General features: G+C 45.6%; 2 protein-coding genes across 2 annotated transcripts in view; one reads left to right on the top strand and one right to left on the bottom strand.

Moving 5' to 3' along the window:
• Window positions 1–507: 507 nt before the first annotated feature.
• On the bottom strand, window positions 508–18,720 carry mms22l (MMS22-like, DNA repair protein). Its single transcript, XM_068730090.1, has 26 exons — window positions 18,650–18,720; window positions 17,960–18,157; window positions 17,713–17,838; window positions 17,413–17,465; window positions 16,624–16,711; window positions 16,334–16,511; window positions 15,912–16,005; window positions 15,527–15,657; window positions 14,971–15,084; window positions 14,706–14,882; window positions 13,617–13,679; window positions 13,290–13,409; window positions 12,680–12,915; window positions 10,066–10,282; window positions 9,659–9,948; window positions 5,660–5,841; window positions 5,207–5,357; window positions 4,181–4,320; window positions 3,211–3,353; window positions 2,839–2,995; window positions 2,605–2,750; window positions 2,308–2,519; window positions 1,974–2,140; window positions 1,119–1,215; window positions 792–959; window positions 508–618 (listed from the first exon to the last, which is right to left on the bottom strand). Exons 2-26 carry the CDS (start codon window positions 18,130–18,132, stop codon window positions 543–545), a joined length of 3,699 nt encoding a protein of 1,232 aa, XP_068586191.1. The 5' UTR covers window positions 18,133–18,157; window positions 18,650–18,720; the 3' UTR covers window positions 508–542.
• Window positions 18,721–19,510: 790 nt separating this feature from the next.
• LOC137887202 (proprotein convertase subtilisin/kexin type 4-like) overlaps window positions 19,511–26,559 on the top strand; it is a 160,102-nt gene continuing 153,053 nt past the window's right edge. Inside the window, 2 exon segments of the mRNA XM_068730015.1 lie at window positions 19,511–19,748; window positions 24,560–24,735. Of these exon segments, the coding sequence (XP_068586116.1) occupies window positions 19,724–19,748; window positions 24,560–24,735 (201 nt within the window). The 5' untranslated portion in view covers window positions 19,511–19,723.

Genomic DNA, 26,559 nt, shown 5'->3' on the forward strand with positions numbered 1-26,559 from the left:
CTCAGAGGACGCCAGTGATGTTTACATTTCACGAGCCTCTGGTCCATGAGTAGCATGCTTCCTTCTGTAGCGGGTGTAGAAAATAGTTCCTACATGAAACCGCTCACAATAAGGTCTGCGGATTATCTTGAGTAACTAGGTCACATTGCTGTTCAGTTTTTCAAATCTTATTTTTTTTTGAGCACCACAAATCGAGTGCCATATAACTCCATTATATTCAATGGGACCAACTCACACCAGAAGCATCGAGATTGATAAATAGCACTATGTATTTTTGATTTTGGGGTGAACTGTCCCTTTTAAGTACAGCTGTTAAGGCATCTTTAAATATTCACAGTTTCATATACCGGTTCTGTGTTTTTCCAGCAGGTACTGACATTAACTCGGCTAATGAAATGCACTGAACCCTGTTTTGTTGGACAGCCTGATTAGCAGCACTGTCATTTTCTTAATGACCAAATTAAGAATTTTGGCACAAAAAAAAAAAAAAAAAAAGGTTGTGTGACTAACAAGAGGTTTTTGGAGCCGGCGAAAAGTCCTTCTCAGTCCGCTTCCAGACTGCTTATTTCCGCCTGCCCACTCTCTCCGAGGAGGCACAGCAACTTCCTATATGCACTCCTGTAACACAGAGACACGGAGCAGTCACATTAGTGGACACATTCGATACAGCAGACAGCTGAAGAACATTTCCAGTTCTGTACTTGGCACCTGCTTATTGTCTAGACAACTTATAAATAGTTGAAGGCGATGAATGCCGTGGCTTCCACGATGTGATTCACGCGCCTGCTCACCTCAGGGCGATGTTCCTGCCCAGTCCTCTCTTGTGTTCGGTGTTCCTCAGACTGAGAGACAGGTTGGGAAGGAGAGCTTGAACCGCAGACGGGTCCAAAAGAGACACCGTCTCCAGGACACCGTACACCTGCCTGTCGTAGACTCCCTCGTTCTCCTCCACAAACGACCTAAGAGCGTTGGGGTTACACAAACAGGAGAAAGGATCAAATGGACATAGATATGTGACATAGATAGTATAGATAGTACAGATAGACAGTAACAGTGTCAGGGGTTCGTGCATCCGGCTCCACACGGCTCTTTACTCGCTATACATTATCGTCAATTACCGCAAAACGGCGATCATCTGGTCGCTCGGCCCGGCTGTAGATGCAGCAGCACATCGCTCCACCACAAGCTGTAAGGCATCTGTGCTCGTCTTCCTCACTGCACAGAAACCCCCCCACCACCACCACCACCAAAAGAAACAATACACACTGATATGATTAGACAGCCCTTCAGCGATTACTATAAACACAAACCTGATTGGGTTTTTTCTCGTGTATAATTTGCCCCACAGTGAGGATTGATGGAAATTGTAAGCGTTAAGGACATGTTTGCAACCACCTCGCTGATAGGAAGTAAGTGCTATGATTACTGCATTTATTGAGTTGGTAGTGAAGCTGACGCAAACGCATGCCTGCTGAGATTTATTTTTGGAGAACCTTGAGCGAGAAAATAAATAAAATAAAAAAAAAAGGACGCAACATTTGCTGTAATTAATCAAAATTGCAGTCATACAAGTCATCACTGTGTTAAACAACTTATTATTATTTCCAGGACCGTGGTCCTTTCAGTGGCTCACATTAAGAACGTTTCCTGTATGACATCATGAGAAAGTGGAACCAGGGTTGTGAGTATCGGGTAATATAGAGACCCTCTTCCTAAAAACTGAGGGTAGTCTGGTAAGACACTCGTTCATATTACTGTGGTTATGAAGATAACTGAAAGTTCTCTTTCATAGTATTCAGCTTGTTTCTTCCACTGACTGCCAAGATTGCTAAACAAGGACATTCTGAGGACCGCGGCGCCAAGTGGAACCCAAGGATGCCCCTCTGTATCAGAAATGTGTAGGCGATGTAGAAAAACGACCCTTTAGAAGCTCCAGATTTATTCTGTGCGAATGTGCACACGCGTGATCTTACCCTGCGGCTCGTTGACCAGCATCACGCAGCGCAGCAGGGAGGGGAGGGGCAGAGTGAGGAGGGCGGGGTCTGAGTCACTGTTCCGTCTCAGAAGCTCCAGTAGGAACATCAGGACGGCCGCTAGCCGGGGGGGAGGGGTGTGACCTTTAAACTGCAGGAAGCTCTCGCTGTAAGACGGGCACATTTACAAGAACTTTTAGTTCTGTAGGAGAACAGCATCGTTTCACAAATAGATTTTTGGAGTAACAGTGGAAAACAAATTAATTAAATTAATGTCAAAGTCAGGTGGTTGGTGGGGCCATGACCAACAACCCCCCCACCTCTAGAGACCTACCAGAGCACCTCCAGGATGGTCCTCCTCAGCGCTGCTCCTCGGGGGGTTGGGGTGGCCTCACAGGCGCTCAGAAGCACTGGGTGGTTGGCAATGATGCCCAAGGAAGGCGAGGCGGGAAGGAAATGGTCCAGATATCTGCGGGTAACAGAGCGGAGCTGCTGCTTCAGGTGGGCGCCCTGCGACTGAGACACGCTGGAAGCCACCGACAGACCCTGCAGGGGAATACATTCAAAAGAGAGTCGGTATGAAAACATCTGGACAAAGTAAAGACATATATATATACATATATATCCTAACCTGTAAATACAGAGGCAGGCTGTCCCTGAGTGCTTTGTCCTGCTGTGTGAGGTTGTGTGGTAGCAGCAGCCCGTCCACAATACGGAACAGCAGCTGCTGGGCTTTCGATGTGGCCAGCAGGGGGCTCCAGTGCTTCACTATGCAACCTTGAATCAAACGGAACAAAGCAACGGTAATTATTAAAATAAAAACAAAAACAAAGCGCTCCTGAAGCTGTGTCTATTCTGCACCTACCGACAGCCCAGTAAACCAGCTGCAGCCCCTCTTGGTTCTTGCTGACGAGAGACGGTTTAATGTGTTTCAGGATGTCGCCAACGTAGTCCAGGGCTCTGGTCACCATGGCCGAGCGCTCGGACAAAACCTGCAGGCCACTGTACACACTGCCGACAGCCTGACACCACGACGAGAGAATAAATACATGGAAATATCTGCGTGCAAATACAGGCCGCTGTGGTGAACAACACACCACATGTAATGCAGACTTTAGTAAAAGGTGATGTAAGATATGCTGGATACTTTAGGTCTTATATGTAGAAACTGAGGATGAGGAGACATTATCGATCCCTCAGACACTGGGTGTATGTGACACGTGTGAGAATGCGGTACCTTGACAAAAACCTCCAGGGCTGAAGTGGGCTCTAGCCTCGAGGCTGTGGGCTGGAGGCCCGCTCTCTGCAGAAGACCGTCCACCTCGGGTAGTCTCAGCACGAGCCGGGTCAGTTCACACAGCTGGCCCTCCACATCCCGGCCTGCAAGCAACGCGGGCGTTCATATTGGATACAAGGCACACAGGTAACACGGTAACGAGCAGAAGACTTTTCTCCACAGAGACGTTTCTCAATTCAGAGCAGAGTAGGGGTCATGAAGCTTTAGGATTTTCTTATGAGTCCAGAAACATTCCTAAAATGTGCTGTAGGTGTAACCCGTCACCTTAAATGATAAAAGAATGTGTGTTTCTTGTTGTTATACTCATTGAGGTCACAAGAGGCTGAAGTGTTCTAAACAGGACTAAATGCATTCATATCTTCCTTAAAGGCCGATTCACACAGGTTACATACATTTCTAGCTAAAAGAAAGACATGACAGTAATGTTACATAATTTGCTAACACACACACACACACACACACACACACACACACACACACACACACACACACACACACTTTATGTTTTTACAATAATTTAAACTCACCTTTCGGACATACTCAGCCTCTTGTGGCCAAAATGAATATAACAAAAAAACAAACAAATAATTTAGGAAGGATCACTTTCATTTTTTACACCTGTCATAAACACGAGAGAGAAAACTATTTAGAAAATGGGTCACCAGAATAGTTTTTTCTCACTACCGCTCAGAGTTTCTGCAGAAACTAGTTACCTGGGATTTGCAGGATACTTCCTGTCTTACCAAAAGAGTTTTGGTAATTTGTCAACCTTCACTGTTTGCCGATACACCTCTCTGAATTCCCTAATATGACAGAAATTCCATATACACCCGTGTCTAAGTCAAATTTTGCCTGCCGTTCAATGGATGGTTACTATTCGTTAATCACACTGCAGACTCGGTGGCATTACCTGTTCTGCTGTCAGACCCATCCGGGTTCTTTTGAAGGTGCTGCTGTAGAACACAGCGGAACCAGGCCCTCACCGTCAGGCTCTGCGCCGAACCGGACACGACACCGGCAGAATCGGCGCTTAGCGAGGACACCAGCTCGCTGAGAAAGACAGAGAATCATTTCATACGGCTACAGGATTTACTGGTCTACCCTCGATGAAGATGTGAAGAAATACCAAGCATTCAATAAGTGAGTGGGAAAAGCCACATCACATGAATGTCATTGTTAAAATTCACATCGGATGCCTCACTGTGCTGAAGTGGTCATATTTTTTTGTATTCTGACAGCAGAATGTCTACGCCGAGCCATAAACATTGAGATCCACTTGTGTCTGAAACACATAAATGCCTCTTTCCATCAGATTTCCTCTGAGTTGTCATACAGCTGTTAATGACGAGCGTAGAAGGATACAGGGAGGTGAAAAATGTATATCTAAAGGGGTAATTTAATTAAATTCACAAGAAAGAAAGCGTTACTTCATTTTATAGATTACATATTTCTAACAGCTCAAACAGCAGAGGATGGAGGGCTCGGCAGGCTGGTACTTCTAAACAATAAATAGGAAGCGTGTCCTTGTTCCGGCTTTATATTCAGGTGTAGCGCCGTAATATCATTTGGCAACGTCTGAAGAGGACCTCTGAGGCTGAAATAGTCACATCGTACCCTTGAGTGTGATTGTGGAGATGCACTACATTTTGGAATCAGTTTAGAGGCATGGGAGCAATTCCTTCATTCAAACCTATTTCGATCTCACCAAGGACGCTCACTGTCTAATCTATTAATTAGACAGCACCCGATATACCGACAGGACTTGTCGAAAAAACTATTTGGTCAAGTGGTGTCTACCATGACGAAGCTTGATAGCTGACAGTTTCAGAGGTGGTCCTATCCCCTGTTGGACCGACCTGATGTTTCCTCATTAGGAGTGATGTGACTGAATGGCTTTTGGATTGAAGTAAAAAGGAAGGAAGAAGGCCAACTGTACCTGTTTTGGAGCAGATGGGGGAGGTAGCGAGTTATCAGAACTGGTTGAACCATGTCGTCCCAGCCGAAGCATTGCATGATGGACTGGACTGGGAGGGGCTGAAGTTCCTGGGGGGCGGAGCTGGGCAGATCAAAAGCCAACAGGGTGAAGCCTGAGGAAGACAAAATGATTTCACATGTTGTGTTTGAATTACTTGATTGAAGTGTTACTATGTTCTCTTCTCTAAATCATCTCATCCTACTTCATAACTACTACATTTCTTCTCGCTGCCAAATTCAAATCAAATTCTCTGCCTTCGTGCGAAATGCCGGCATTCACTCAAAAAATGATCAGTATTGGCCGCCAAAAATAAATTTTTGGTTGAACGCTTGTCCAAAACTCTTTGCTGCTCTCCCCCCACCTTTCCCTCCCTCCGCTCAGTGTCTCTTCTTCCTCCCAGTGGGCGTTACTGACCTGCAGCAGCATCTGCCAGCTGTGCCGGAGGGGTCTGGGAGAGGCGTAGGCTGCGCAGGAAGGGGAAGAAGTGCGCCCAGAGTGCGGCTGCTACCGCTAGGTGGCGCTCTTTCACCACACTGCCGTTACCAGGAGCCCAGGCCGAAGTGGGCGCCGACTGGACACTGCGCTGATGGACCCGTCTGGAAGGACACACAGAAACACACACACACAGAAACACACACACACACACACACACACACACACACACACACACACACACACAAAGAAAGCAGATAAACAAATCTGTCCGACACAAAATCCAAACATAGCTCTGTGCTCTTGTGTACAACACCGTCCAACTCCGCCCTCTCAAATCCTTTTTTTTTGCTCCCCTGTTTCTCCCTTTCACTCCTTCTTCTTCTCCTTCTTCATGTGTTTTGCCTTTCTTCTCTCCTGGGGGATTACTGTGTGCGGCGGTGCGCTGCAGTGTGGAGCAGAGCAGGGCGGAGGCAGAGGTGGGGAAGGAGAGGAGGATATTATAGGCGTAGAGTGGAGCAGCCTAATGCTGATCCCCTGTACACAGACTATACTCGGGCTCCTCCGGCTCATCCCTGGCCTCGGCCCCAGCCGCTACAGCAGCCCCACAGTGGCTGGCATTAGCCCAGATAAGCAGCTGAAGGAGCTGTAATCTCATTTAGACTGGAGATGATCCTCCTGTCCCCCTCGTTCGCCCGGATGGGATGGGGAAGCGGGGTCGAGGTGTGCTGGGGAAGGAGGAAAGGACTGGAAAAAGAAAAGAAAAAAAAAAAAACTTGAACCCCCCCCCCCATCCTCAACCACGCACTCTAGTCTGCCACTATAGTACACACACACACACACACACACACACACACACACACACACACACACACACACACACACACACACACACACACACACACACACACACACACACACACACACACACACACACACACACACACACACACACACACACACACGTAGATGCACACACCTCAGCAGTGCCTTCCCTTCCAGCAAGGTTGCATCTAATCCAGGGAGAGCTGAGACAATCGATTAGAGTCTGAATTCATTAGCCTCGTTACTACTGCGGAATGGGCCTTTCACACCCATCAACCCTCATTGTACAAGACATCATCAGAGACCCCACTTAATCCTCCTCGCTGCGGCTTCCTCCAACGTGCACACACACACACACACACACACACACACACACACACACACACAGACACACACACACACACACACACACACACACACACACCATTAGGGACCCTGTTTAACCCTTCCCCCTGCTGCATCCATCATACGGACGCATACAATATAAAATATAGCACCCTAACAATGACATATCAAACACACACGCAGGCACAAGCGGAATTCAATCCATGTCCACTTTCTGTTTAATAAATTGTCCATGTATCCCGATCAAAAAAAAAAACACAGGTGTAACCGTTACTAAATTCCTCATAAAGTGACCTAACAGCAGCTGTCCTTGACTTTGAAAAGGGAGGCTCACTCTCCGGTTAAAGGTCTTAATGCTCATGAAGGAAAGAAGGGAGGCTTGTATTTCATCAAGCCAAGGAGATGGGGATTACTTGTTTGTCCCAAAAAAAACCAGATCCAACACGGTGTGCCAATGCCCGCACACACCGTCAACCAGCGACACCCCCGCACTCCCACACAGTGGAGGGTCATGGGAAGGAATAAAAGCGGGGAATTATGCCTGGGACTGGCTTCATGCCTCAGCGCCACGGCGATGGCTATCAAGAGCGAACGCTCGGACCCCTCCGCGTCCTCATCCATTGGCAGAATAATTCTCTTCATGTGTGCGGATTCCACGCGGCTCTCAGTGGACATAATGATGCACAGGCTGAATTTGCCAGGCTACATAATTGCCCATTAATTGTGTCACAGAAAAGGCATTAATCACAAAGAGATACCGAGAACTGCCAGGACCGAAGAATTATGTTAAATTTGGTGGGACGGATTGAAAAAAAAAAAAAAAGAGAACTTTTTTTTTTTTTCTTTCGTTTTGGTTAAATGGGTCAGCGTGGTCCGGGCCATAACACACACGGCCTCTGGGAGTTCTCTTCTTCTCTCTCTTCTTGGCCATTAATGTGCAAATGTGTGCCCTCCAACCCCGAGATCTCAGATGGGAAGTTTGGGAATTAGTCGAAGCTAACGAGCTACCATGTTATAGGAGTACACAGAGGTTAGCGTTTCTGTTTTGCTGTGTGGGCACAGGCAGGTGTGTAGGTGTGTAGGTGTGTGTGTGTGTGTGTGTGTGTGTGTGTGTGTGTGTGTGTGTGTGTGTGTGTGTGTGTGTGTGTGTAGGGTGGAACGTATACACTGGAGAGTTAAAGCAATCATACACCTAGATGAATCAGGGAGGGGGTCTCTGTAACACTTAACTTTACAATGTCCTTATTCTAATGTTTCAGCTCATTTATTAACCGTTTGTAAGTGGTGTAAGTATAAAGTGACAGTAATAGTTTTTGCTCAGTAAAGCACCCAGTATGTTCCTATGGGCTGGGGGGGGGATTTAACAAACCACAGACATATAGAGACATGCAGCAAATCCTGAAATATATACCTACTGCTAATACTGTTTTGAACTGATTTAAATGTGTCTGCAGCACTGAGCATAAAAAAAATAAATAATTGCATTTAGCATCTAAAATGCTAAATATTTCCATCAGGAGTTGTTTGTGACTTTTGAGGTTAGAGTAGGGCAGCGCGATATGAGGAAAATATGGGATAACATTGTTGAATATCGCGATAAATAATCAGATATTAAAGCTTTTGATTAAAGATTTCTGCCTTTCTGCTGCCTTCAGTACTCTGCTAATATACAACAAATTGCTTGTTGAATTAAAAGAATGAAAGGAAAATATTTCAAACATTCTTTTATCAAACAAATTGAACAGAATATTGTAGAAAAAAAAAATATTTCCAGCTTTACACTGATTATGTTTACATGGGTGCAAACAAATACAGAGTAATCAGATTAAGACACTTGATTGAACTACACTGGGAATGTAAGAGTTGAACAATAAAGCTGAATGAATTAATGAAATAAGAAAACTCTGCACTCGGCTGTAATCATAATTTATTTCAACCAACATTTGGGTCCCAAGTGAACCTTTACACATTATTCTCCACCATTATTATGCCTAGAGAAGCCTGTCCTGAGCTGTACGCACTGTTGCAATGTGGGGTAATTTAGCTGGAATTACATTTTGAACGTACTGCTTGCTATACTACTTGAATTGTTGCAAACTTAAAGGCTGGTAAGCAAGGCGACACTCTACTCTTCAACACCAGATTTACCTGAAACTCCACAGTGAACGATCACACATCATTCCTCACCTGATTTGGATCTACTCTCCCTTCTGTTCCCACATGAACAGACACCGTTTCAGCTGTGGCTCTCTGACCTTCCGCTTGGGGTCGAACGTGTAACGAACACCCGTGTCCCGCGGCTGAACCCGTCCCGACGCCCTGCTGACCGCGGCCCCCAAACGCGCTCACAGCGCCGCCGCCGTCCACACGACGACAGGAGGGTCCGCGGAGCGTCCCTCGGGCCCGTAACTCTACTCGGAGCCTCGCCAGCACCTGGTGAGGGTGACATGGGGGCCACTGGGTCTGCGGAGACTAACGGGGGGGGGGGGGGGGGGGGGGGGGGCCTCAACGCAACACAAGGTCTTTACAGACACTCATTCCTGCTGACAGCACAATCCGCCCATTGTCAGTGTGAGAAGTGAGTGGACGCTGGGGCCGGGTTGGGAAGAGCAGAAGAGATCGCTCTCCTCTGCTGTGGCCTCTTATCGGATTTTAACAGAAGCTTAGCTTGGCCTTCGCCAGAAAACATTTGTCTGAATGTGTCCACTATCTGTGAGGGAGCAGCTATTGGTGAAAGAAGGGAATGAGAGAAACTGAGGAAAAAGTAAGAGATACTTGCGGGCCTGTGAGTATTCACACCGGCCGTCTCACCTGAGCTGGGCGAGGACGATCTGCAGAAAGCCCAGGGCCGAATTCAGCTCCGAGAGGCGGCAGGCGCGCAGCAACCAATCAAACCCCTCGTTGAGCAGCTTCTCCTCGGATAGGTTGAGGCCGGTGCTCGTCTCGAACACCTCGCCCACACCCTCCAGGTATGATCCGAGGGGCCCCCAGAGGGCAAGCCTGCGAGAGACCTCCGTGGTCTTATTGTAGAACTCTTTGGCCGTCTCATTAAAGGAGGAGGCCAGCCAGGTAGCCTGTGCACCAACATCCAGACCCCTCTCCTGGAAATAATATCAGTCGATGTCAAAAACTGAAATTGGTGGAATTTGCAAACAAAACATAACTTTGTCGTGTTCCTGATACACTTCCAGATACAATTTCCGATTGACAAACAATACCTGGAACAACAACAGCAGTGACAGCTGTCCCCTCCAGACCAGGGTGCGGTGCCCAGGGGGGCAGTTGGAGGGAAGGAAACCCAGCAGCTCACAGGCTCTGCTGGCCACATCCTCCAGCTCCACCTGCCTGGCCACCACCAGAAACAGCAGCAGGAAGTTCTTGAGGCCTGCCTCTGGTAGCTCCTGCATCTTCTTTGAGGAAAACTTGGAATAAATCCTAAGAAAAAAAAAAAAAAACATGAGAGAACAGTAGAGGGAGTTTAAAAAAATAAATAAAGAAAGTGCCCAAGATATGGTCTGCTAGAGGAAAAAATGGTCAGAGATAAGGACGGGTTCAAAATCACAGTGTCTGCTCTTTACGATATCGCTTAATCCGGGTTAACAAAACAGTTCACTTGTCTTTATAAAAAAAAAAAAAAAAAAAAAATCCAATTTCAATTGTTCTTTACTTCCACTGACCAACTCTTCAGGGGTGATTTGTTCTTCTGAAACCTCTGACTTTAAATGCTGACTAACTGAACTTTCCACCCCCGCCGTGCATCCCACCACCTGCCTCCCATCGCCCTCTCAGCTCCAGGGGAGAGGCTGGGCTGCATGGCCTGTGTGTGTGTGTGTGTGTGTGTGTGTGTGTGTGTGTGAGAGAGAAAAAAAAAAAATAACTTGAGAGAGAGTAAGCAGGATCTAACAGCGTGCTGGGTGGTTCTCTCACCCAGCACGCTGTTAGATCCTGCGGGCACTGTGGAGAAATGCCTTTAAAGATCATGTTAAATGTCAGAGACACTCAGACACACAGCAGTAGGCGCTTGGTCCCTCTCTCTACAGCCAAACCAATTTACTGCAACACCAGAGTGAGATCAATAAAACCACACACACACACACACACACACACACACACACACACACACACACACACACACACACACACACACACACACACACACACACACACACACACACACACACACACACACACACACACACACACACACACCTTTTTCTTTTACTCCACCTCCCAAACACAGATGCAGCCCACACAGGTGAGTGGAGCTGCTGTTGGGTCAAAACACAAACAGCCAGCATCCCAAGACAAACTCAGTGTAAGAAGTGTGACTGATTTCAAAAGGAGAGGAGAAAAACGAGAGGGGAAGTGAGAGAGACCAGGTTAACGGCGAAGTCAGCTTAGTAACTCCCACAGAGGACTATAAATGGGAAAAAGGTGGCCAAGCATGCAGTCCGAGTGTGAGTGGAGGAAGATTTAAATAGATGAATGGTTAATATGTAACAGGGATATAAGCAGCGCGCTGGGAGGCAGCAGTGAGGATTTTCTGTGTTCTCCCAACCTGCCTGTCTGTTTGTTTATTCTGGACAGCTTTTCTTTTTCTTTTTTTTTTTTTCATACGGAGGCGAGCAGATGCTCCTAACTCCCGGCGTTGGAGATCAACATGGTTGCAGTCGCTCCCGTTAATGCGGTCGGCGCGGGTGTCCCGCAGAGCCCGGCCAGGAGTAGGAACGCTGCCGAAATGTTGTAGCAATACAGTCGGCGCGCCTCGCGCCTCCTGAGGGGGAGGAGGGAGCGGTGAGGGAGGTTGAGGAGGAGGAGGAGGGAGGGGGATCTGGACCCGTACCAGCCCAGTGTGGCGGTTGCCAGACTGCCTACCACCCACATCTCCCCGCTCCCCTACCCGCCTGAGCTCCCCTCTCTATCCGTGTTGGAAACCAACACAGCTTCGTTAAGGCGAATTAACCGCCACGCTCGTTAGCTAATTAGCCCCCATGTCTGCAGTGCTACTGAGCACATTCCAGACAGAGGGAAGTCATTAGGCGGATTTATCTACGGCTGCCTCTCTCTGGCGCCCAGCCGGTCTGGGATACAGGATGGTCCGGCGCTCGGTTCTGACGTGCACATGAGCTTGTGATCTCTCCTCTCCTCTTTCTCACTTTCCCCTCACAAAGACACACACACACACACACACACACACACACACACACACACACACACACACACTCTCTCCCTCCATCCAATGGCCTCACACGCTGATCACCATGTCACTGCTCTAGGGAGCAGGTGCAGTGTGTGTGTGTGTGTGTGTGTGCATCCGTAGGAGGCTTCTTGGCTCTGGTCTGTGCTGAAGAGCAGGTGGTTGACTCCTGAGACACCTGCTCCACCGGGGGGGCCTGAGTAAATATCAAAGACGCACCGGGAGGCCGCGGTGCACCTGGCACGCACACAAACAAGACTGAAATGCATGATGGCGAGCAAACACACATGTTGTTTGTGTATTCATGCAAGTGCGCGCGCGCACACACACACACACACACACACACACACACACACACACACACACACACACACACACACACACACACACACACACACACACACACGACGAGAAGATCAAGGGGGAAAAGGGAATGCAACAAAGCCTAGTCCTGATTAGTAATCATTTCTCACAGCTTCTGTTCCAGTTTTCCTCATTTACCCTCTCTTCCTCCAAAATACTATGTAAGCTGCGTATGGAGTCAGCTGCCTGGCCCTGAGACCTACTTTTCATGGTGGGAGTGAGCGTGAAGGAGCGAGAACTACAAAGCCACCCAGACTCCTATCCCTACTCACCTTCCTTTGATCTGTCTCTGTGGGACTCCACCAGCCCTGTTCTGGGCGAGGCACAGGGCCAGCACTCGGAGGAAGATGTGGAAGGAGTTGGCCGAGCGGTAGAGCTGGGTGTGTCCCGGGGAGTGGAGGGGAGAGGGGGAGCAGCAGCTGCGGGCCTGCTCCAACAGAGCCAGGGGCGTCTTGCACAAAGTGCCCATGCCAGACATCCCGAGCCAGGGTACGGTGAATGAAGCACTCTGGGCCGGAGGGACAGAAAATGATGTATAATGCAACTGTACAGGCCTTGGTGATAACATTCTTCTCTGTAATGCCGCACGATCAATTAAAGCAACCTTTTAAATAACATTACAAAGAGTGTCAAAAAAAAAAAATGACTTTCTTACATATCGTAAAACTATTAGAACGACAGCCAGTGAAACAGCCAAGACAAAAAAATGAAAAAAATACGACACATCGTGTCAAAAACGTGTCAGTAAGGTTGATTCATATTACGAAAGCCAGCCGAGGGAGGTCTGGTCGTAGGAGATAAGTTTAAAATGAGGAAACGCATCGAGTTTGAGCAACTTTTATGGCGTGTATTACACCATCAGTGGCCGCGTCGTTTCCTCACCAGATTCTTGCTGTAGTAGTCCCAGAGGGTGGAGACAGCGCTGGTGCTCGGCTCCCACAGCAGACAGAGGCTGAGACAGCAGTGGACGTGCATCCTGACCTGCTCCTCTGCTAGACCTCCCTGTTATTATACACATAATTACTACTAAAACTAATATATATATATATATATATATATATATATATATTATATATATATATATATATATATATATATATATATATATATATATATATATATATATATATATATATATATATTTTTTGTTTGTTTTCCTTTTCCCCTTGATGAGGTTATAAATGAATTGTAACTTGAAGCAGTACTGACCTTGGGGTTACAGGTAAACTTGAGCAACTCCACCACAAAGGTCCAGTTATCGCCCAGATGTTTCTGTGACCGCAGATAGAACAACATGATACATTTAAAAACAATATCAAACATCTATTAAAAAAGGGACAGTTCAGATTTTTGGAGGTGGGGTTGTATCCTGTACTTATCCATAGTCATACCTGCAGTAGACTATGGATAAGTACAGGATACAACCCCTATTCCCCAATTCTTATGGGGAACTGAAGCTGTTATATTAGTCTATGTCTTTTTAAAAGCCACAGGACTCCTTTGACAAAAAACTAACAAACCGACCGATCAAAGCAGCAGTACACCAGCAACTCCTGTGAGGCTAAATTACTGTTTTTTTTTGGTCAATGGAGTCGTGTGTCTCTGAAGAGGACATAGATGGATATAACAACTTCAGTTTCCTGTCTGAAAGCGCTGTTTGACGGCAAGATAAAGCATTGATAATATTCTAAATATAGTGAACATACTAGGCGGCTAAATTCCTTTTTTTTGCTGCCCCTGTTCACAGCAGTACGTTGCTTTGCTCCTGTGCACGTATTCCTGCCTGATTGTCCAAACTGGGGACGTATCAACCGTCAGCTACTGTATGAAATACTGACTACGGTTAAGTGCCTCATAGGAACTCACTTCAAACAATCAAAAACTATCTATGTGTCACCTGTATTCATATTTAAGACTAAAGTAGACACGGCCAGCTATCAGAGGACTTGCTCTTGATGATGCTCAGGCACCATCATCATCAGTCTCACTTTTTTTTCTACAAAGAAGTCCTATGTAATTTGTCTCTGATCACCAACATGTCTAGTTTTGGCACCATTCTTTATTAAAGTGTCAAAACAAATGAATAGGAGACTTATTTTAGAACTGCAGAAGCCTCTTGGATGAGAGGCAAAATGTCTTCAAAACTATAAGTTCTGTGGAGAATTTGTGTCTTTACATTCCAATACCTGGATGAATTAGATTCACATGCATGCATTTTTAGGAAATAAATAGACATGAAGAGAGATATTTGCGATGTCATCTCTTAAGGTGTCAATACTGTGATTCTCGGCCTCTTACCTCGTACTGGAGAGTGCCGTTCCGACTGTACTGGCCTAACATCGCGACATGAGTGACCAGCCACCATGTGAATCCCAGAGGGTCCTTGCAGAGCGTCGGGAGGCCACTGAACTGCTCCGCCGCTGGCTTCCCTGAAACCAGGGGCCTCAACAACGAGTTCATGTAGCTCCAGAAAGACTAGGGGAAAACACACGCTGGTCGATTTAGTACGGACGGAGTGATATTCTGTTGTGCGACTGTGAGTGATTTCTGTATTTGCCCCCACCTGTGTGTGAAACACTTTATTCCTGTATTCCAGAAGGTGCATGAGCAGGACCCACAGCTCTTTGGTGCAGGAGCAGAGGTGGTGATGGCTGCTCAGAGCCTCTGTGGGCCTCACCTGCAAATCAACAGGATCCAGTCGACATAGTAAGCGAACAACTGCAGCTCTGTTCTACAAAAACGCATGGTGTCTATCACTGACATTAGGATTACACAAAAAGTTTGATTAGAATGGCAATACGGTAAGTGATCGACATGCAAAAAAAATGTGGTTTAATACTATCATCATCCAGTACTTATGCTGTTTTAGAAGCTTCTCCTCCCTAAACAGATAATATTCTCAGGTGAACGACAGAAGCCAAATTCATATTTTGTATGAGCCATCTGCAGCTTCCTTCCATTTTCTATCAACCAAGCACTAAATGCTGCAATGAACATATTTAATACCAGAATTGCAAGTTGTTGTTTTTTTTTTGTTGGTAAAAAAACAACAACAACCTAGAAACACTGCTGGCACATCTCAACGGTGAGATGCTAATGAGTTGTGGCCAGCCGCCCACCTTGCTGTATGTGCCCATGGCCAGACCAGTTAGGTCACACAGCAGACTGCACAGGTGCTCTTCAAACAGACTGGTGTCGGTCAGGTTCTCTCCCGTCAGGTTCACAAACTGGTGGGCGTACACCACCTGGCCTGGAGAGGAAAACAGGTAAAAATGACTAAAAGCCTGTTTCCACGATAATGACTCCCAAATGAGCTGCAAGTCAGGAGATTATTGCCCACTGTGATGCCCCGTACCAGCCGGTGTGCAATCATTCAAACCGTCAGAATATGGTGTCTCTGGATTCCAATACTACATGTACCATCAGTCTCTACACTACAACATAATACAAGTGATCACATTTCAATATCTTTGGTGTCCAGTTCCTGTCCAAGCAGACACTTGCCTTGCATCTTGTGACCAAGTAGGTAAAGGATCTCCAGGACTGACCAGTGGACGTCAAGATGAAGGTGTAACAAATGCCAAGAGGGAGGAAAAAGCTGTAGGAGGAACACAACAGCGTAAATAGCAGAACATCAAGTTATAGTGAGGTTCTGGGTGAGGGGAACTCTTAAGGGCTATAAAAAAAAAAACTGTCATATTAGTTATTCCTCTTAAAAAAAGCTTCACTTCACACACTTGTATTGCACCCGTTTCAAAGGCCTATCTCCTTTACAACTGATGCCTATGAATCTCACACACACACACACACACACACACACACACACACACACACACACACACACACACACACACACACACACACACACACACACACACACACACACACACACACACACACACACACACACACACACACACACACACCTTTCCCGGGTTCGGTATCGTGAAGGCACTTTGAACGTTGGCCGGCAGGTCTTTGAGTCGTCCTATGAGGAGGGTGATGCCAAACAGCTCCTCCAGAAGAGCAGAGGGGAACTGAGCCTCCAGCTCTTCATACGGGTGTGAAGGACCTGCATCCAGGGAGCCGGAGGGCTCCAGGTATCTGAACAGACGGCGCATGTCCACATAAACAAACGCAGTAAAAACAGCAATAAAATGTGTATAGACACAACCGTTTGAATTAAGTGGTGCTGACATTGAATGTGCAGAATTACCTGTGCAAGAAGACTTTGACATACTGAAGAAAAGAAACACACTGCTGTCTGAGGTCCTCCGCTTCATAGTGGAGGTTGCCTGCTTGACCTACAACACACGAGGGATGTTGTGGGCAGTATTCCTAAACCTTATGTAAAACATGCCCACTGTGATCACATATCAGACATGACTCAAACTCTCAGAATTGAGCTCAACAATAGCCGATTCATTATTGTGCTCACTTCAGAAAAGCACACCATTGCACCACTATTTACATCTTTATTAGTCATTGCTGCTGCTGCTGCTGCCGCCTCCTCAGTTAATCATACATACCACCTTATTTGCATCTAGTGTATGTTGTATTGTGTTCGTTGGCTAGTAAGACTTCTCCTCAGGACAATCCTGCCTCATGTAAAGTCATTTTCCTAACTGATACTGTGGCTCACAGTTCAGCAGCCAAACTGCCCTTCAAAGTAAAAGGCCTTGGCTTCGATACACACTTCAACCAACGTGATTAAAGGTCATAACTTGAGACGTCTAAGGGAACACATTCAACTTCTCTTCAGATTTTCCCCCCTTTCTAGAAAAAAAATGGATGCTGAACCCCCCCCCCCCCCCCCCCACCTGCATTTTATGTAAATGTCCTGTCTACGTTACAGGCATTGTCTGACTGTTTGCCAATGTACATAAAAGCATTTTGCTAACGCATAAGACGTCTGTTATGTGAGCAGATGACGGCCCACTGTGTGGACTTAATACTGACGTCTGGCTATTTGCTGCAGTGTGGATCACGTATAGCACAAGCTTACCGAAGTCATGCGAGCCGGACTGCACCAAGGACTCCAGCCTGTAAACTTTTTGCCTGAAACAAAACGAAAGGCAACCAAGACCATTGATATATGCATGTGAATTACCCATGGTGCATAGCGTTTCAAAACAAATGGTTATCTAGTAAAAAAAAAGCTCTTTCTTAGAAGGATTCCATTTCTTAGCTTTTGCTGCCATGGAAAATTGCATTCAGATTAGGGTGGTTTACAGCAACACAAATTTATATTTAAACTGGGTTTGTTTTAAAAATCAACCTTAACTGATTTTACATCTTGGATTACCTGAACAGACCAAAGAGTGGCTTTGTAAATTCCACCAATGCTGTCTCTGTTACCCAGGGGAAACCAAAGAGCTCCACTGTGTCGGCCTCATACTCTGCAGGGGCCGGGTCAAGACTCAACAGCAGCCTACAGAGAGGAAGCAGTCAGTTAAGACTTCACACATTCTCTGGCACAAAGCAGGTACAGGGAAAACTGTTGAAAATACGTTCGTTGCTCTGTGACTATGGTGAACTGACAGTGACTGTACCGTTTCAGGGAGCCTCTTGCAGCGTATCCGTCTGTGGAGAGCGCTCCAGTGGGTTCCTCCTTTGTCACGGAGCAGCAGAAGCACGGCGGCCGGGCTGGAGTGAGCTCACACAGGCTGTCTGCTGCGAATGGAGACACTGGTGGGGTGAGGGATTGGCTGAAGTCGTCTTCCATGCTGCCGGTGCAGAATCAGTATCACCTTTAAATGACAACAACATTGTATTGAGACAACATTGATTGTAATCACAAAAAACAGAGGTGGTGTGTTGCATCAGGTTCAGACAGAAGTAGCAGGCATTCACATATTGGGAGAAGATGGACTCCATGAACTCAGATTACAACATTCTATATTAAATATACAGTATTAAACATAGCTAACGTTACAATAACACACACAAAACAGCCGCCTATCCGAGATACGTTAAGTTTCACTTAAACTAACCTGGAAAAGCTGGAAATTGATGTTGCCTTGACTCAGAACTAGTCAGTAATAGTAGCCACATGCTAGATGTCATAGCAGGCTACTTCACAATGCAGCCCACGGGACACCAGTGTGTAAAATAACAGCCAGCAATAATAAAATGATGACTGTCGCTAGAACAGTTAGTGTTACAATTATAGCTGCGTTTCAAACAGGGAAACCAAACAAAGCAGCAATTACAGACACAACGGCTATGAAACATTTACAAACCTTATATTTCCGCTTCTTATGTAATGTATTACTCCGTAAATTTAGATCAAAGTATGAAGATTACGTTGCTGTCATGATTTCGTTGTTTGGGATTTCGGTCTCTCCCGCGCGTCCACTCCGCGCATGCGCACACTGGCCACGCGCTCTACGATTGGTCCGAAGTTTCACAGTGGGCGTGAACCTGTCGTACGGACCCGACGCAGGACGAGAGGTCTCCCTGCAACGTGCTTCCTCCGTCGCTTTAGTTTCCCATGTAGTGGTGCTGTCGCCTGTTCGTCTTTCTCCTGTAGTCTCGTGCTGGTTTCAACGTCTTTATCAAGTTATTTTTTGTGAAAGAGCGAAGTAATATGTTCTACACTCACAGCGCCGAGCTCTCTTTTCACTCTCACGAGACTTAAGTAATTTAATTATGGTAACGTTAGTTCAAATGTCGATTTGGTCTCACACACAGACAAAGATAAAGTAATTTTAATTTACACCAAATATATCCGATACGATCCGAGAAACACTTCTCAGAATGTCTACATTATTAACATGAAAACATTCTGTAGTGTACACTTATGCTAATAAATGCTTTCACCGACCAGAGCGCCTGCTCCTTGCCACGACTTTTCTGCAGACTATTTCAAAGTCACTTCGCCCCCCCTAGTCTCACTGCAGGGGTCCTGCCTAGATGACTACAAAATACTTCAGCGGTTCAAGTAGAATTTTATCCACGCTAACCCTTATTTCCATATGCAGATCTGTCTCTCCCAACAGTCCCTCTCGCCATCACACCATTTCTTGCATTCTAATGCGTTCTCACGTCTTCACAAACCCCCCCCCCCCCCCCTTTCCTACACACGGCGTGGATGTGCTCGTTTTGTCGACTTACAGTTCGTTATTTCTGCACGTTTGACTTGTCTAGTGCGGAGATGCGCGATAGATGCGCGGTGCTTTGCATGCTCTAAATTTGCACGTTTTGTTACCAGGAGTCAGTGGAGACAATAAAAATGGACGCGTCGGGAGATTCGTGCCTTTACGACGCACCGACTACCCGCTCTGCCTTCAACATGAGACAGCCCGTCTGCGTGAATGCTCTGTCGCCAGGAAGGTAAAGGTAAATGCTTCTTTTTTTTCCTTCCCGTTCCTGCGCTGCAAACCCATTCCATCCTTTCTAGGCACCGCAGTACATGGAGGGAGTGAGGTTTGAACCCGTTTCATCATCCCCTCCCCTCGCTGCCTAGCTTTGATGCACTGGCTCAGGTTGAATAGTGGTTCACAGACTCGGGGCTAGACATGTGATGATTGGAAACTTGATTCAGACTTGATAAACGTAATGAACCGTGTAACAGACTCCTGTAGCTAACATGTTGGCTTACTACTGACAGATAACTACAGAAACAACGTCCGTTGAAATGTTGCCCCACTTTCAAATGAAATAAATAGTTCCAAAACATACAACCACACAGGTGTTTCCCCATTGCTGCCTGACTGGACGTCATGCTGGGCGGAGCCAAGCTGCGGATAGATCATTTTCCTCGTGAGACCTTTTGATTTGGGACTGTAGGAGAAGCACAGGTGTATGTAATAACCTTAACGATGGCTCTGTTGCCTTCAGGTGCTCAGGTAAGCCATGCCAATAATGAGCCAGCGTACACATAACCAGGGCCTGGCACACGTAAGTGGGATGCAACCATGCCAGTGTGTGTGTGTGTGTGTGTGTGTGTGTGTGTGTGTGTGTGTGTGTGTGTGTGTGTGTGTGTGTGTGTGTGTGTGTGTGTGTAACATCAGTGGAGCAATATGAGGGCTACATCAGCCATTGCAGGTGTAGTTTCATTTATCTGTCGATTGGAGGACAGTGTGTGATTTAAAAAAAAAAAAAGGCCCATTTGCTGAGGTCACCAGCTCAGCATCAAAACAGGTGTTCATTGTCCTGCCCTGAAATGTGTAACAAACATGGCTCAAATTCCTAACCCACTAGATGGATCATGGGTTATGGTCACCCACAGAACAGCTGCTGGTAGGGGTTTACGCTGTATTTCTGTGCACAGAATATAAAAAGAAAAAAGGTACACCCCCCCCCCCATGTATTATTCCAAGATGGCCCCTCTTGCTGCAAACTCTGTAGTTATTTTTTTTTTATCTGCTTTCACTTTTCAATGCGCTCCTCCAAATGTTAGAACAGCAAAAATAGCTGGGCTTTTTACTGGTGTGAAATAAGACGTGTCCCTTTTTAAATTGGATGAATTGCAGCCATTTTGGAACTGGTTTGTCTGTAGTTCTTTTCACAGAGTTGGGAGATGTAGGTGCTGTCAGAAATTCCCAATATATCGGACTCTAAACTACTGGAGGGGGCTGTCTGTCAACAGTTTTTTTGACTTGGCTGTTCGTAATCATCTGAACAGTGTGGCGTGAAAACAGCATTAGTGCCTTGCTCAGGGACAATTCAGCATTGCTTATAACCCAGTCTGGTATGTGAACCAGACCGTGGCAAAGAAAACCCTAGTTTCCTAGAGTCGCATGGGAATTGTTGGATGTTTTTACCGTGTTTATTGTCTTGATTGGTGAGACAAAGACGTATGCTCTGCTCCGGTGGGGACAATAAAGTTCTCCGCTGTTCTATTGGGAATGCTTGCTAACATTGAGACTTGGACTCCAGTGAATGGATCTATGCTGTTTGCTGCCCATGCCCTTGCAACTTGCCCTGTGAGCAGTTATAAACATTTTACTGTTGTCAGGCACTTTAAATAGTTTGACTTCAAAACAGCCTTCCATAAATTCTGGTTGGCGTAGTAACAGTGTAAAATAATGTTATCCTATGACCGGTAGTTTGACCTCTGGAAATCCTGTCCCATATAATTCCACCATTAACTTCCCCCCCCCTTTTTTTAAGGAGTATAGTCAGAGGCATGTAATGACTTTGCATAATGAGTTACATTCTTTTTTTTTTTTTTTTTTTCATCGTCTGCTTTCTAAAAGATCTCTGCATTGTACAGGGGAGAGTGCTAGTCCCTTTTATCTCCAGAAAAAAAAAAACCTTGTGGCTACAGTTTGATCAATTAAACTCCTGAAAGGGCCCCCCCCCCCCCTCTCCTTTCATTACTTTGCCTGAGAGGAATATAAAGTTATCAGTCTTCCCAAGCGATATGAGGACGGAAATAAGTAGTTTGTCTATAAAAATGTCCAGGTACTTTATCAGCGTCCCAGTAGGCCCCGAGGCCCCGAGGCCCTGACACTGTTCAATGTGGCTCTCCTGTGCTGCAGTCTGATGTGCTCTCCCTCCCTCCCTCCCCCCCTCCCTCTCTCCCTGTCTACTCCATCTCTGCCCGAGGCCCGCTCCTCGCTGGGTGGGGTGCACGCTGCCGGCCCTGCACCTCCGGTGGGATTGACTGGGGCCCGGGCCCCAAGTGAGGTTATCGATTTCAATCAGTGGCTTGGGAGATTGGAGCTGAATGATGCTGTAGACTTTAAACGGTGGTCAGCTGCACTGTTTGTTGTTTTTTTTTTTTGGGGGGGGGGGGGGGGGGGGCTGGGATGCTGGGATGCTGGGATGCTGCAATGCTGCAGGAGGAGGCACTTTGCTTTTGAAGGGAAGTCAGATAAACATACAAACAGAATTATATATAGAGTGAGAGATCTTAATCTTCTAGTTTGGAGTTCCACTGTGTGTCAGTGGGTGTTTTTGGCAGTATAACGGCGCCAGTAGACCCCAAAAGTACAATAACTTCACACAATAGATTTCATATTAACAATGATGTAGGGATGCAACTAACTATTATTTTCATTATCAATTAATATGGTCATTATTATCTTTACAATTAATCGATTTATTGTTAGTTGACCATCCCACTTAACTTAGCTCAGACCGAAAGGCTTTCTGCCTGAAATCACTTACTGTAAGATGTAGTAGTAGTAGTAGTAGTATAAAGAGTGGGTTCCAGTGGATGAGTGGGTCATACTCAGGACCAGGAGACAGAGAATTGACTCTCATGAGAACTCAATTTCTACACTTCGTTGACTTATTTTCTGTTTTTTACTGTAATATTTTCAGTCGCAGTTTGGTTTGGTCTAGGCAACAGAAGTACCTGGTTAGGTTTAGAAAGAATATACATGGGCTACAGTAGGCTACATATCCATACAGTATCTAATGTTTGCCTTGGTCGGGTGCAAATAGCATGATTTTCTACGGACGCCTGGATGCTAATAGCGTCTGCCTTTATTGCTTGATTTGTAAAATGTCTGAAGAAAGTAAAAAAAAAATCACATGCCTTAGTTTTCATATTCAAATCGATGATTTTGTGCGACCAACAGTCCAAAACCCTAAAATATGTACTTTAATGTCATTGCAGACTTACACAGAAACGGCACATGTTCACATTTGAGAAGCTGGAACCCCAGAACTTTAAGCACTTCTGCTTAAAACCTGACTTAAACGATTAACAGATGATCAGAATAGTAACTTGCCGATGAATTTTCCGCCGATGGACTAATCGACTGATAGTCGCAGCTCTACATTTGATGCAGTCTCTCAGTGTTTAGGAGCTGTGTGTACATGTGGAAAACAACCGGCTGAACACAACAAGTTTCACGATTGCTCTCCTAATCACATTCAATATAAACTAATGTACATATAAAGACCGTGACCGCCCTCACGGATCAACAGTAAATGTGCGTTGCATAATCCGGGGGGAGGAGTGGGAGCGTAAGCCATTACTGTTCTTCAATACACGCATTCTTCTAATGTGCACTGGCTGCTTTTTCTTGGTCGAGTAGATACCGAGAAGAGTGAGGCGACAACTTTTTGTACCATCATCGTTCACAGGGAAGCGGCGGCGTAAAGAAAGCGCCGATAAAAGTTCCTGCTTTGCTTAAAGAGGGAAGTTAGTTCACACAATGAAAGTGCCGCTGCTTTTCTGCTCTCAGAAGCATTTGCATCAAGGCCAGGAGATTAAACGTGTGGGTTGGGAACCGGAGAGAGTGTGTTGTCTCGCTCAGGGCCCCCCCCCCCCCCCCCCCCACTGATGCCAGAGTTCTAGCTTTCATCGGCACTGGGTGAAAGATTTCTCCTGGACGCTCCGCTCTCCGTGGCTACAGGTGGGTGGTTCGCATGCTGTAGGTGGCAGCCGCTGTGGATTTCGTGCAGAAGTACAGAGGAGTTGGCTGTGGGCAAATTGCTTCACAATTGCCAATGTTCAATACGCTGAGATGCCGAATCCCACACTCGATAAACTCATTTGTGCAGCTAGATGGTATTTATTAGAGTGTTATGGTAATATTTGAAATCGTAGGTGTTTGTGTTTTTCTAATATAGATATTCATAATGTCAGTTTTTAGACTTTGTTATGAACAACCAATGGAGGGAGAGCGTATCCAGGACAAATACTGTTGTGTGTCAAGTTTACAAAGGAAACTGATGTAGAGCTGAAGAATGAAAAGAGCAACTATTTTGATTATTGTAATTGCTTGTCTTTTTTTTTTTTTTTTTTCCCCCCCAAGTAGAAATGCCAAACAGTTACCGGTTCCAGGGACTCAAATGTGAGAATGTGATGCGTTTCTTTGTCATATATGATGAAGATTTGGACTGTTGGTCAAACAAAACTAGCTAGAATATGTCATGGCAGGCATTTTTCACAATTTTCTGTCTTGACAAAATAAAAAATGTATTAATCAAAGGTAATCAGGAGATCAACTGAGAATGAAATCATTAGTTGCAACCCTACTGGGACGCATGTCTTCACTGTCTGATGCTTATGCGAATAAATGTTATGGATGGCTTTCATTCGGGTGCCACACTAGTTTCACTTTTTTAAACACACTTCTAACATCATAATGCAATGCAGGATTGGCTGACATAGTGTCCCAGAATTACATACACTATCGAGACACATTTTTCTGCAGTCATTTTCTCCTCTATATTTATTTTTGAAGGCTCCATGTTCGGTGCAGTCCTGCTGGTGCTTGGCTGCCTGCTGCAGAGGAATCTAGTGACCACAGAGGGGCATCGTGGGACCAACCGCTTTGTCTTCTATGCCGTGCAAATGGACGGAGGCACCGGAGCCGCCAGAGCTCTGGCCAAGTGGCACAGACTGGAGTTCATACAGCGGGTCAGTGCATGTTTAAAAACCCCTGTTGTTGCCTCCGCATGTGGGGCCTGGACTTTACATTTTATAAATCCAGTTACTGTTTTTTTTTTTTTTTTTTTTTTTTTTTTTTTTTTTATAAAGAGCTGACAAAGTGCTGACTGCTGTTTCCTATTTGAGGGATATCTGACTTTCATCAAATTACAGCAGCGGTTCTGAATATTTCATATCTGATCAAAGACGCATAGAGTAGGCAGTCCACACACACACTCACACACACACACACACACACACACACACATTTGAAAAGACACATACATGCACCAAGATGGGCACACAAGTGCACAAATACACACACTTCTATCCAGCCAACCGTAGTTTACGCGAGTGAGAAAGTCCTATATGTGGAATAGGCTTTGGAGATGAATGGGTCTTTACCTATTTGCCTGAGTCTTAATCTGTCATGCTGAAATCTTTCCATTTGTCAGAAGACTACATGTGATTTATCCACATCAATACTTTAAAGGTTACTTTGGTTATTGAGTCTGAAAGTGTGTCAGCTCCCTCAAAAAAAACAAAAAAAAAACGTTCTTGGCTGCAATAAAAAAAAAAAAAAAAAAAAAAAGGGCTCAGAGTGCGCCTTGGTTCGGTGGAAAAATTTTTGTAAGAGGGAGTTCAAAGAGGCTGTTCAAGGGCATAACATATTTTGGAATGAACTTCTTCTGATTCTCTTTTATGAAAGATTCACAGTCAGAAAGATTGAAAAGGTAAGAGCCCTTATGAATTGACATACATTCCCGGTGTGCTCCGTTACATTCAGGATTTTGAAAAGAGATTCTTTTATTTAACTTCTTCTTTTCAAAGAATCAACACAGATTCTTGGGATAAAATGTCCTGTTTGATTAAAAAACATTATGTAAGCAATCATGAAACTTTCAGATGGACAAGCACCCACATACTGTAAGTGCCCGACCTTAATTACAGCGAGGATGAGCCATACAATGCGTTACAAAGCATATGGACAGTCCCATGTTAAACTAGGAGGGCAATCTGAGAGCACAGACCTCAGCCAAGGCTGTGCACCTGTCTCGCAATGTTAAGCAAACATTTTGTGATTCGGATCCGCTCCAAAATTATACAGGTTGTTCCGTGGCCCATGCTACTCCCTTCCACCAACTTTCATGAATATTGGGCTGGTGGTTTTTTTTTTTCCAGTAATTCTGTTGACCAACCAACAAACTAACCAGAAGGGCACTGGGAGAGCGCAGACCTCCGCCAAGGCCATCCTGCAAAGTTAACGAAAGTCAAAAATCCCAAACGTGATGGGTTCTTCCTTGGCCCATGCTACACCCTTCCAGCAGGTTTCATGAAAATCGGGCCAATAGTTGTTCCATAATCCTGCTGCCAAACAATCCGACAAAATAACTAACCGAACCCAAAAACATAACTTCCTTGGGTAATAAATAAAGCAAAAAATAGTGGATATCTTGAATTTTTAAGTATTATGTTGTTGATTTTCCTAGTTCTGTTTATAGATGGAGCCCTACAGGTGAGAGATCTCAGAAAACCTCACATTACATCACGCCCACCGGCTCCCAGAGTCCCCAAAACGGGATTTGGTGTCACTTCATTCATTTAAAGCGTATATATCGCACTTTTGTTCTTTGGCGGCAGACGCACGTTCCTCCATGGATTTTTGCTCACGGCACGCAATTAAAAAAAAAACCCCAACAACAACTGTGATTTGAAGTTATTGATAAGTGATACTGTGTGTGTGTGTGTGTGTGTGTGTGTGTGTGTGTGTGTGTGTGTGTGTGTGTGTGTGTGTGTGTGTGTGTGTGTGTGTGT

This window comes from Cebidichthys violaceus, unplaced genomic scaffold (genome assembly GCF_023349555.1).
Source record: "Cebidichthys violaceus isolate CVI_PGR_0920_01 unplaced genomic scaffold, fCebVio1.0.p SCAF_49, whole genome shotgun sequence".
NCBI classification, from domain to species: Eukaryota; Metazoa; Chordata; class Actinopteri; order Perciformes; family Stichaeidae; genus Cebidichthys; species Cebidichthys violaceus.

Excerpts from the sequence above, each read along its gene's own strand:
- mms22l (XM_068730090.1), bottom strand. The coding sequence starts at position 18,132 with ATGGAAGACGACTTCAGCCAATCCCTCACCCCACCAGTGTCTCCATTC. Across the intron at positions 15,085-15,526 it reads CCATGGGCACATACAGCAAG|GTGAGGCCCACAGAGGCTCT; the intron begins GTGGGCGGCTGG and ends GTTGATTTGCAG. Across the intron at positions 619-791 it reads GGCAGGAACATCGCCCTGAG|GAGTGCATATAGGAAGTTGC; the intron begins GTGAGCAGGCGC and ends TCTGTGTTACAG.